Genomic DNA, 12,387 nt, shown 5'->3' on the forward strand with positions numbered 1-12,387 from the left:
CTGTAGGCAGTTCCAGTGGTAGAGCTGATGAGAGTATACTGTTAAAAGCCATAAAGCCTTTGATGAAAAAAGGATGAGCTGAAAGATCAATAGCAATAGCAGAAAGCACAGCCAATTTGAAGGAATGTGGATAAGTTGAGCGTAGAACTTTATTCCTGTGGCTTTATGGTGGCAAACTAAGTACCAATGATCTATTAAAAATGGAAACTGAAAAAGTGGGGCAAGAGAAGAAAAGCAGAAGTGTTAGGGCAAGATAAAATAATCATTATTTCTTGCTCAAGCCAAAAACCTTGGGGTCAATCTTAACTCCTCATTTTCTCTCATACCTCACATGTAATCCTTTAGCAAATATCACACACTATACAATTAAAACAATCCAAACTCCAGCTCACTCCCACCACAACTGCAGTTACTTATCTAGGTTAAGCCACTTATCACCTAGTGCCTAGACTGATGCAAAAATTTCCAAACCGGTATTCCTGCTTCCAGTCTTGCCCTACACTGCACCCAGACATCTTCTAAATCAAACTCTCCAATGGTTTCTCATATCTCAGGATAAAACCCAGAGTACTTCTCATGGCTTTTAAGACAAAACCCTACGTGAAATGATTTCATTTCCTCCCTATTACTTCACTGATTACACATCCTATCATGCTCCTTCATTCACCCCACTACATGAGTACATACGAGTACATGTATTTTGTTTGTTTGATCTGGGGCAGTGACTAAGGAAAAGGAGAATTTCAAACTCATGGAGATTTTATGACCTCAATGAACAAATGAGGTTACACATATTATCCAATCTTCAGAAATAAAATTACAATTTGGTTCTAGAAAAATGTGATAATCAAGTACAAAACATCCCAAAGGTGGCAGCACCAACACTTCAGAGTTTGGACCAGGAAATTCAGTGTGAAACTGTTATAAGGGAAGACTTTGGTTAACCATCTATCAGTTTGTTTCTTCTGCTTTGTTTACAGAAAGGTTTTATCTGGGGTGAGAGTCAAAAACAAGCTATGAATAGGGCTCAATAAATTATCTGAATGTGATCCCGTATTCACAATGTTTCAAGTACAGAAACAAGGGCAAAGTGGCAAAGAAGGCAAAATGCAAGCACAGTAGTAAAATGCATCACGAAAACTGTTCAGGAATGTGTTCAAATGAAAGGGAGACTGAAAATTAAACAACTAAGATGATAATCTAAAGACAGGCACAAAAGCTTCAGAAAGCATGGGAGAAGTTGAAGAAAGATTTTAAGTCTTTCTTAAAATGGGATAGGGGGGAAAAGGATAAAGAAAAGAGAGGATGAATATGTATGTCAGATACACTAAATGGAAAAACAGCTTCTATTAAAGAAACTAGAAGGCAGGCCTGCTTCAGGGAAAATGGCTTTGAAGTGTGAAGAAAAATATTTATAGAATATCTACAGAAAGCATCTAAAGGAAGAAAACTTAAACTAGAATGCCAGATAAGCCAATGTATAAATAATAGGAGTAAAAGGGAGAGGAAAAAAAAGTCTTTTGTAGTGAAGCTTATCCTCAAAAACGGTATAGAATATACCAAAATTAGTTAGATAGAAAAATGTATTTTTTACATGAGATGCAGCATGAACTTGCAGGTAAAAGAATGAACCAAATCAAATGTCAGTGGGTTTTGTCACTAACCAGCTAGCTCTATGTCCTTGAACAAATTACTTAACCTAACTGGTACTTACTTCCTTGGCATAAAAAAATTTCAGGGAGTGGGGGGAAAGAGGCAAAAATTAGTGCTCATTCCAGTCCATTTCTGTCCAGTTTATAAGAGGGGGAAAGACATGGACACATAGAACTCTTGAAGAAGGTTTCAGACAGAATCAAAAGAATTTTCCAAAAATGAGAAGAGTAATAGTTAACAAGTTTTGCCTGCTGCTTTATAATTTAAAAAGTGCTTTCACATGCATGAATTACATGTACTCCTCACTGGAAGCCTGAGAGGCAAGAAAGACAAATATCATTTAATACCATTTTACTAATGTAGTAATTGAGATTCATAGCGATTAAGGAACTGGCTCAAGGTCACAGAAACAGGGCAGAACCAGGTTCCAACGTAGATCAAACAGCAGTACAAAATTCATTACACTTCTACATTTAGATGTCCTCTCCTTCATGTGACTAAGGCTTTACAGGGTATTTTTGTGGCTTTATTATAGGTAGTAAATAAGTGAAGGATTATAAAACAGAAAAAAGCCACAAAACTTTTAATTTAAAATAAAACTCTTTCAGAATTAAAGGACTTAACTTATACATACATTAATTCACCAAACGCAATGTTTTCCTATGAAGTTGAACCTGATTCAGTCGCAACTTATTAAGATGACTTTCAGTCCACATCTTTTAAATTGTAAAGCACTATGCAAATCTGTTATATAACTGCAGTTGTAATGTTTTCAGCTTTTCTACATAGAGAATAACTGATCTTGGTATAACTATTAAAACATAAAACCAGAGCCTCCCCTGGTGGCACAGCGGTTGAGCGCTGGGCTGCGAAGCTGCCCACAGCCTCTGCAGTGCCAGTTTGATCCCCGGCTGCCGGTGAGGGTCCCACATGGCACAAAGACCTCTCCTGCCATGCCTGCTGCTCCCCTCAGCAGTGTATTTCGTTCCTCTGCCTGTTCTGTTCCCCGCTCTGGAGAATTCTCTCACCCTCCCGCGTTTCTGACTATACCCAGTGCTTGTATAGACAAATAAATCTTTAAAAAAATTAAATAAAATATAAAACAAGCTACCTCAATTGTACATCCTAGATGCCAAGAGTATAGAGAAAAAGTGGCTGAAGTAGACTGAGTTTTGTTTGTAACATCTAAGAGGACTGTCACCGCATCTCTGTTGTAGTGATCATAAAGCAACAGGATTTTTCCCATGCTATATCCTCTAAAAGTCATCATCAGCCAGAGCTGACTGTGTAGTAGTACAGTAGTAGTGAAAAATCTTAGGAATATAATCTGCTGCTTATTGGTCTAAACCTAAAATTATTACTCCTATTCTTTATGTACATTTTAACTGAACAGAGTAAGTTTCGGATTGAATTCTGAAGACATGGCTCTCATGCCATAGTATTTTTCTTTAAGTAGGTAAATTTTTTCCTTCACAGTGGCTAAAAATTCCACCTGAATAGTTCAATATTTTCCCAAGATCCTATTCCTCTTCATTCCTCATCGTTCTCTACCTCCAAGTCAAGGCACCTATGATTTCTTAGTCCACACACGACTCTTCACAAATCAGGAGATCACCATTTCTTCCTACTGGTCATTACTGCAAATTTTTTGATGGAAAAAGGGTGTGAGAAAGAATAATGGACCAAAGGGCAAAGGGGTGCAAGGGGAATCCCCCAAAAAGGACCAGAGAAAGTGGAAACTGGAGCTCAATGGATACAATCATGTTCCTGTTTTTTCTCCTGCATTAGTTCATCCTTCCTTTGTAGTTCCTCTTTTAAAGTTGATGGACCAACAGTGGCCAGATAAGCAAGTCTGAAGTAGAAACTTGTGGGAAATCAAAGCCTACGCTGAATAAGCCACAATTATACAATATCTGATTATAAAGCACTGACACACACAAAGACCATACAAAATAGATAAAACAAATGAAACAGAACATCATATTTTCAGTCAGAAAATGTGAATTTAAGTCTTGCTCTGCTGCATGATTACCAATAGGTAAACTAACTTTCTTGAGCCTCACTTCTCTAAACAATAAACAGAAATAATACATCAATGATCTACCTATTTTACAGAGGTGCTATGAAAACCTAAGTGAGAAAAACACTACACATTTTGTTGGTGGGCAGACTGAAGAGCACTGCAGGATCCCCAAAACTGCATGTTCTAAGTGGGTTCTGCCACCTGCCACATAAAAAAATACATATACTCTTAGTGCAATAGACCTTCAACAGAAAGGAACTTGAACAGAATTAGTGTACAACAGAGAGAAGAGAAAAGAATACAGTTAAAACAGGGCCACCGAGGCAGGAAAGCTTGCCACAAGTCTAAGGCACCTTCTGGTGGGAACCACAGTAACAGGGAAGAAGGGACCAGGCAAATCTGGAAGAAAAAGAGCAAAATCAAAATACAAGTCAAGATGAGGGTGCCATTGTCAGCTTCCCCACAGGTCTCTGACCCATGCCTCTTCTAAGTGTCTCTTTCCATGTTCCCAGGTTTTTGGTGATAGTCGCAGGCCCAGAGGCAAGTGTGGCTGCTTTCTTCACATTTCTCTCTGTTCCACGTGCCTCCTCCAGGTCTTCACCTCCTGTTGTTCTTCCCTCCAGCCTTCTCTCCCAAGTCCATTTTAAGCTTCCCCTTGTTGCTCAGCATCACCTTTTCTTAGGTGGTTGTGACAAGGAACCTGGAACCTCCCCCCCCCCACCTTTTTAAAAAAGATTTATTTTTTATTTATCTATGCACACAAGAACTGGGGTATAGGCCAGAGGTGCGGGGAGTGGAGGGGAATGAGAGGATTCACCAGAGACAGAGCGGAGAGCAGAACTGGCAGATCTACCTAAATACACTGCTGAGGGGAGGAGCAGGCGACAGGAAAGATCTGCCATACCATGTGAGTCAGGGATGGAATTCATGCTGCAGTGCTAGGCTACAGCTTGACAGCAGGGAGAGTTTAACCCCTGAGCCACCCTGGAGGCTCTGGAACCTCCCCTTTCTATGGTTTCTATGTTACAATTGGAGGCACACAACTTTGCAAATCACTTTAATGTTGCAAAGGATAATAAAACTCTTAACTGAAGAAACTTCTCTGCAATCACAAATCATGCTCACTTCAACAGAATCCTCCAGACAGATAGAATATGGGTACTAGACTCTCAAGAGTTATACTGAAATGAGCATGATTCAGGTGGATAAGTAAAGTGGCTTTTCCGTCACTATCTGAAATAAACATTGAATACTCACTAGCAATATAGCCCAACCATAAAGTGCAATTACATTACGGCTAATCCTATTCCTCATTACCAACAAAACATGTAAATCAAATTTTAGTTCCAGTAGTGTACTAAGTAATCTACAGCTCCTCAGCTAGTATCTTACCTATATCCAATGCATAAGAAAAAGCATGGGGATTGGTATCTGGATGACCTAAATTTGAATCCCAGCTTGGTTATCACTAGGTCCTGGCCAACTCTGAGCTGCGGGAGTCCTCAAACCTGAAATGTAAATTAGGCAAACCACCTACCTCACAGGTTTAAGATTATTATGATGGTATCGGTACAGAGCCTAATCTAGTGTCTAGCACACTGTGGTTGCTGAAAATGTGGTGGCTGGTAATTTGACTGCTTTCCCAGTCCCCCGAAGCCAGCTTTTTCTTTTTTTTTTTTTTGGTTAACTTTTTGATTATTATTATTATTTTTTTTTTATAGAGACATGCTTTATTTGTTTGCTGGTTTGTTTGTTTGTTTTGTTTATACATGCACTGGGTATAGTCAGAAGCGCGGGAGGGTGAGAGAATTCACCAGAGCCAGAGCAGGGAGCAGAGCAGGCAGAAGGACCCAAGTACACTGCTGAGGGGAGCAGCGGGCGGCAGGAGAGGTCTGCGCACAATGTGGGACCCTCCTCCGGTGGCCGGGGAGCAGCCGGGGATCGAACCGGCGCCGCAGAGGCCGCGGGCAGCTTCGCAACCCAGCACTCAACCGCTGCGCCACTGGGGAGGCCCTTTTATTATTATTTTTAAAGATTTATTTTCATTTATTTATGCATAGAAGAACTGGGGTGTAGGCCAGAGGTGGGGGTGATGGTGAGAGGATTCACCAGGGACAGAGTAGGGTGCAGAACAGGCAGATCTACTGAAATACTGCTGAGGGGAGCAGGGGGCAAGACAGGAGAGGTCTGCTGAGCCAAGTGGATTAGCTCGCTGGCTGCAATGGCTGGGGATGGCTTGATAGTGATGAGACTTAATCCCTTGCACCACCAGGGAGGCCCCAAAGCCAGCTTGTTTGATTGAAATTACATGATCAAATACAATTACCAGTAACTCTATGAGTCAAGACGTACAATGAAAAGGATTCCCTAAGATCATTCATAGATCCTGAAATTATTTCCCTAAAAATAACAAACTTAAGATCAAATCTGAAAAGTTTAAAATACATCCTTGCTTCAGCTAGTCCCTTATCACATGATAACTGTAGTTCAGTGATGTAAAATCTCCACTACTGTTCCCTTCAGCCACTAACACCTGAACAAGGAGATGGCTATTTTCCAAGAGCCTCTTCATAAGAAGCAACTGCTCTAGGGCCTCCCCGGTGGCGCAGCGGTTGAGTGCTGGGTTGCGAAGCTGCCCGCGGCCTCTGCGGCGCCGGTTCGATCCCCGGCTGCTCCCCGGCCACCGGAGGAGGGTCCCACATTGTGCGCAGACCTCTCCTGCCGCCCGCTGCTCCCCTCAGCAGTGTACTTGGGTCCTTCTGCCTGCTCTGCTCCCTGCTCTGGCTCTGGTGAATTCTCTCACCCTCCCGCGCTTCTGACTGTACCCAGTGCATGTATAAACAAACAAACAAACAAATAAATAAATAAATAGATGAATAAATAAAACATGCCTCTATTAAAAAAAAAAAGCAGCAACTGCTCTAAAAAAAAAAAAATAGGCTGACTGCTCTTCCTTCGCTGAGAAGAACAAGTGAAGACAGGCAGATCAGAGACAGGATGACTTACAACTTGGGAAGTTAAATTAACTAAGGAAAGCAGATGAAGGAAGATTTAGGACATTATCCTCTTCATGACTTAAGTTTATGCCCAAACTATAGACTTTACTGAGTTTTCACAGTGCTAGAGAAATAGCCACTCAGCTCGTTCCTTTCCTGCTGCAGGGCACAAGACTTTATTTCAGATTTGATCCATGACAAGGTTTTAAAAATACATAAAATGAAAATCTCTTTAAAGATCAAGGTTGAGGTTTAATCAGGGTCCTTTTGCTTCCAGCTTAATATTAAGCAGCCATTCACATTTTTGAGACTATATAATATGAGGACATGTGCCTTCATCCAACTCTGAAATGGTAACTGGGTAAATCAGACTTTATTGCATTTCACCCCCCAAAATTCAGACAGTCTGAGAGTCACATGTAATGACTGTTAACATAAATGATCTGATATACATGAAAGAAATACTGGGAAGAGTCAGTGTGTGTAAGAACACGCACATGTGATCATCTCCTAAGAAAATCCCTCAAAATCCACAAAATCAGGCACACTGATGGTGGAAGAGGGAGGAAAAGGGTGTCTTGGGGTGGAGCTGGATACAAAGAAAAGATTAAGATCTGGGAAGTAAAATGAAAAAGAACTACAAGAGCGTATTAAGGAGAAAAGAGTACTGTTTACTATACTGAGGAGGGCCTAGGGATTAGACTAGGTAGAACGGAAGAATCTGCTGGAGAAAAACTACAGCAGTAAAGAGAAAACAAAGAGATTTCACCAAATTGAGACATCAGAATGAGTCTTCCCTTCTGCTTCAATTCCTTGCCTTTTTTTTTTTCCAGGAAGCTACAAACCGGTTCTTTTTCAACTGAGGGATTATATTAACAAAGCAAATAAAGGAAACCTATGCTAAAAATGTAACCTACCTACACTGAAAGGTTTGAAAACGGAAATACTTCTTTCCTCATTTGGGAGTGGGTTTCCAAACAGAAGGGCCGGGGAGAGGGCGAGAGCAGTAAAAGGGGAGGGGGAGGGGAGCAGCCCAGCGCTTCGTGAATGTAAGGAGTGCTTTGACTAAATGCTCATTTTAAATTTACCCCCCCCTTTTTTTTTTTTGTAAAGACGGGCACACTCTTAACTAAACACAACAGTGGACTGTGTAAGTTAGGATCTGGTGACTGGCTCAGACACCACAGAGAATTTCCCAGTGTGCAAACACAAGGCAGAGGCAGAACTGGCACTTGCTCTTGGATAGTACCCTAACATACCCCACGGGAGCGGCTACCATTCCAGTATGGTTCAAATTGGCTAATAGATGCCATGGGAGAGAGAAAACAGCCGAGTTAAAGGGAAAGTTTCAGCAGAGCCTGAAAAACCAAGCAGATCGGACAAGCTGGTGGAAGAGCAGTAGATGGGAAAACAGTGGGCTCAGAGAACCGGGCTAAGTAGATCAACACCCACCAACTCCTTCACGGGGTGCTACCCAAGAGGCTGCCGTCGCGGCAAGGGGGAGCTGCCCGCCCAGAAAGGGATGTCCAGCGCAAACCTTCACTGAGCGCACACTTACTTTCGTCCGGCCATTGATTCTGTAGTTGCCCAGCTTCCCGTTACAGTGGCGGATCAGGTCGTCCATGCTGCTCATGAGCAGCCCAATGGTTTCGCAGCCGGGCTCCTTGCCCTCGATCCAGGTGATCTTATCGCCTCGGATGTCCTTGGACGAGTCGCTCTTCTGGCTGACCAGCTGCCCGTCGGTGAACTTGCCGGTGTCGTGCAGGGCGCGCACCTCGTCGCCGATCTGCTGGCCGGTCTCCTTGCCCAGGAAGTCGTCCACCACGCAGATGCCGTGCTTGTTCATGCAGGGCACGATGTACTCCAGCGCCAGCTTCAGCGCGGGCAGCGGCTTCGTCTGCCCATTGGGCCGCAGACCGCCGCCGTGGCTCAGACCCTCGCCCGGCGTGTTGCTCGGAGGGTACAGGTTGGCCTTTTCCTGGTACAGCGACGGGCGGGCCAGCGGCTCCTCCTTCGCGGGCTCCGTCTCGGCCGCCGCCCCCAGCCCCGGAGCGCCGGGAGCCGAGCTCGGCGGGGACGCGACCTCGGGCTTGGTCTTAGGCTTGGGCTTGGCCTTGCTCGCGTCTCCGACGGCCCGCGGGCCCGCGGCCTCGGCGGCAGCACCGTCCCGGCGCGGCGGTGCCTTCCTGGCTTCCCGGGCCCCGCCACCCCTGGGCGGCGGCGCGGCGGCCGGCGGCGCGGGGCCCGAGGGCGGGTGCTGGCCTACTATTCCCTGGCCGGGGGCGCCCTCGCCGCCCTGGCACACGAGCTTGTGCTTCTTCCAGTCCTGGCGCTGGTGCTCCTTGCTGCAGTAGAAGGAGCTGCGGCAGCGGCTGCAGCGCAGCAGGTTCTCCATCTTCCCGCACAGCTCGCAGTACTGCCGGTCTCGCTCGCTCGGGCTCGGCCCGCCGGGCCCGCCGCTGTCATTGGCCATGGCGGCGGCGGCGGAGCGGCCGAGCAGCTGAGGCGGCCTGTCGGCCTCGCCCGGGGCCGGGAAGCGGGCGGAGCTGCAGGGGCCGTCACTGCGCCATGCACACGTCGCCCCTCGCCTCCGGGAGGCCGGCGCCCTCGGCCCGGCGGCTTCCTCGTCCTCCGCGTCCGGCCGCTCGCGCCGGCGGCCGCCTCAGCGCCTCATCGCCGCCGCGGGCTGAGGGAGAGCGGCCCGCGCGGCCGCCGGCGACCTCCGCTCGGGCGCAGGGCCGCGGCCGACGAGCCCCGCCGTCTCGGCCGCCGCCGCCTCAGCGTCCAGGGCGGCCGGGCCCGGCCTGTGGAGGAGCGTAGGGCGTGCGGGCGCCACTCGCTCTGCGCGCTCGGCACGTACGCCACGGCCCCGCGACGACCCTGGCGGGCGGCGCGCAAGGGCGGAGGGGCGGGGGGAGGGCCGAGGGGAGGGCCGAGGGGGCGGGGGGCGCGCACACGCGCTCGGGCAAGGGCGGCGGCGGGGCCGCCTCCGCGCGCCTGCTCGGGGCGGGGCTGGGCCTCGGAGCCGGGGCCCCCGCGCCCTCCACCCCCGCAGCCGGCCGGCTCCGCCCAGGGAGGACCCCGGACGCCGGCGGCTGGCGCGCGGCCGCCTCCTGCCTCGGCCGGCGAGGGGACGCCGGGGGGCCGGCCGGCGAGCGGGGGCGGGGCGGGGGCCGCTCGGCGGCCGCGGAGGGGGGGGGGGCCCGGACGGTGCCTACACCTGCTCGGGAGAGCGAGCGCCGCCCGCCAGATCCGCGCGGAGCTGGGGTGTTTTAATATGGCTGCTGTTTGTTGGGGGCCGGCCGGGTGTGCTCTAGGCGCGCTCTAGACGAGGTGGTCGGTCCTGGAGAGCCTCGTTTTGCACGAGACAAAACGGAAATGGAGAGAAGTAACTTGTCCGAGATCACCCAGCCCTGGGACTGAATCCAGAAATCAGACTCCGTCAGCTTCCCAGGATGCTCTTTCTAGCCCCCCCAACACGGCGTCTATTTAAAAAAAGCCTGGAATGGTTAAAAGCCAAAAGGGTTAGGGCAGCTTTCACCCGAGCCCCCTTTTGAGTCGAAATTAATGATGCTGAAATTTTGATGTGTTTTTAGCACTTTAAAACTTTGTGAAATCTTGCCAGGTGCAAAATTTAGTGAAGAAATTTTGGGACACCCGGTTAAAGAAGGTGATCAACACTCATTCCAATGTTCACGTTCAGGCGAAGTGATGGAACCCCTGAATATGGGATTTTGGTGGTAAAGAACCGTTACCACATTAACGACTTTTAGAAAGAAATCTCTTTTTTAATAGACTGCTGCACTGATGAATACAATGCTCTAGAAGGTAAAAACCTTGCCATAAATAAGGCAAGGTGTTTCTACCTGACATTTACTTTAAAAAAATAAAAATGGCTGGGATTTAGATTTTTACAATCTTTATTCAACACCTCATAATGTGGTAAATGCTGTGGTGGGTTTGTGTATCTTTGGCTCAGACTGCAAGTAACGTCAGGAGTCTGAACTAAAAAGCCTTCTAGACTTATAAGAGCTGAAATGTGTGGGACAAAGGCCAAAAAAAAAAAAAAAAAGAATAAGGAGTTATACATAACTTTGCAGAATATTTTTAAAACACTAACCAAATCCCAAAACATAAAAGTTCTTCATCTACTGTACACAACTTAAAACTGTTAACTAAATTCTGCCACACAGATAAACAGTATCCTGCATATCCAGTCTGGTGAAGGAACACAGCAATTCCAATTGGTCTGGCTTTTGGAAGCCTGATATAAGTATTAAACTCAGCTTCAAATACCAAACCAAATTAAAAATCCAATATTCTTTAAAGAATCAGATCAGGTGTATCTCTTTTGTATCCAACTTACCCAGAGCTTAATGAAACACAATAAAACGTCATTGTTTTAGATACTACTAACTAGCCTAGTCAATAAATGTATTAAGAGCATGTTAAATGCCATACTACCTACCCTTGGCACACAAATGAATATTATACTGCACACACTCAGGAGATGTACAGTCGAGGGCAGGGCCAGGCAGGTAAACAAATAAAGGGAGCTTGGAGTCAGTTCCCCTAGAGAGGAATAAGATTGGGAACAAAGAAACAAGCAAGGATTGCTAGCTCTGTCCTTTGCACTAATCAAGATTCCAAGCAAATTAATTTAGAAATTCTTGAAAGTGTGAAAGAGCTATTTAATGACTTCAGAAAAAAAATTAAAAGTGTTTATATATGTAAGTTATGTAAAATATAATTTAATTACCAGTAAAACTTAATACTTCTTAGACTGTTGATATTCAAGGGCAGGAACTTTGCTAGGGAACACTCCATGAACACTTAATTCTTACAGATTTATTTATAGGTATTGAAAGTAGTCCATCAATTTCTTTAAGAATTACTAGTTAAGTCTGGTGCATGCAAACAAGTGTATTTATGTCTGTATCTGCTCTTTTCATATATTATCACTGATATCTATAGCAGATAGCTATAATAAAACCTTTGTTAGCTTTCATTTTGTTCCACTTGCATGTACAAAATTACAAACTTAAATGTATAAAATCACACGTACTTAATCAGTCAAGACACAAAATTTTCATAAATAGAACAGTCAAATATAAAATGCTATTTAAGATATTTCTGAGGCTCCAAGTTTTCAGAATTAACCTTATTCAGACTCAATAATCTGTGAAGGAATACCAAATTAGTGAACAGATGAAACCATCTGGTGTATGTGCAATAGCCAATAGTTCATCAACAAGTTTTTGGAACTCTATTGGCAGTATAGCAGTCATCCCTTATTCAGATATTATGGAGAAGATTCATATTCTCATGCAAGAATTTATAAACACTGATGCAATACTCACTATTATGTATGTACCAATCTCTGTCCTAAACATTTTACAAATATTAACCTCATGTAATCCTCACAACAACACTATTATGCCCATTTACAGAAGGTGAAACAAAACAGTGTCCCAAGTCTAAGATGATATGATTAGCAGCATTAGGTGGGTTACCTGATACTCTGAGTTGAGCAAATGCTTGTGTCTCCTGGAGCCACAAAGTATTTTTTTTTAACAATTTTTTTTAAGATTTATTTTTATTTATTTAGGCATACAAGAACTGGGGTGTAGGCCAGAGGTGCGGGGGATGAGAGGATTCACCAGAGACAGAGTGAGGAGCAGAACAGGCAAAATCACTGAAATACACTGCTGAGGG

General features: G+C 45.4%; 1 protein-coding gene across 3 annotated transcripts in view; it reads right to left on the bottom strand.

Annotated features, from left to right (window-relative positions):
* The window catches only part of EGLN1 (egl-9 family hypoxia inducible factor 1), a gene marked incomplete at its 3' end in the record, with an annotated part of 46,278 nt that extends 37,016 nt beyond the window's left edge, over positions 1-9,262 (bottom strand). For all 3 annotated transcript variants that reach the window (XM_084253709.1, XM_084253710.1, XM_084253708.1), the window contains exon 1: positions 8,231-9,262. In XM_084253709.1, the coding sequence (XP_084109835.1) occupies positions 8,231-9,145 (915 nt within the window). In that variant the 5' untranslated portion in view covers positions 9,146-9,262. The remainder of the gene's footprint in view (positions 1-8,230) is intronic.
* Positions 9,263-12,387: the final 3,125 nt, after the last annotated feature.

Source organism: Talpa europaea (genome assembly GCF_964194135.1).
Source record: "Talpa europaea genome assembly, chromosome: 14".
Classification (NCBI taxonomy): domain Eukaryota; kingdom Metazoa; phylum Chordata; class Mammalia; order Eulipotyphla; family Talpidae; genus Talpa; species Talpa europaea.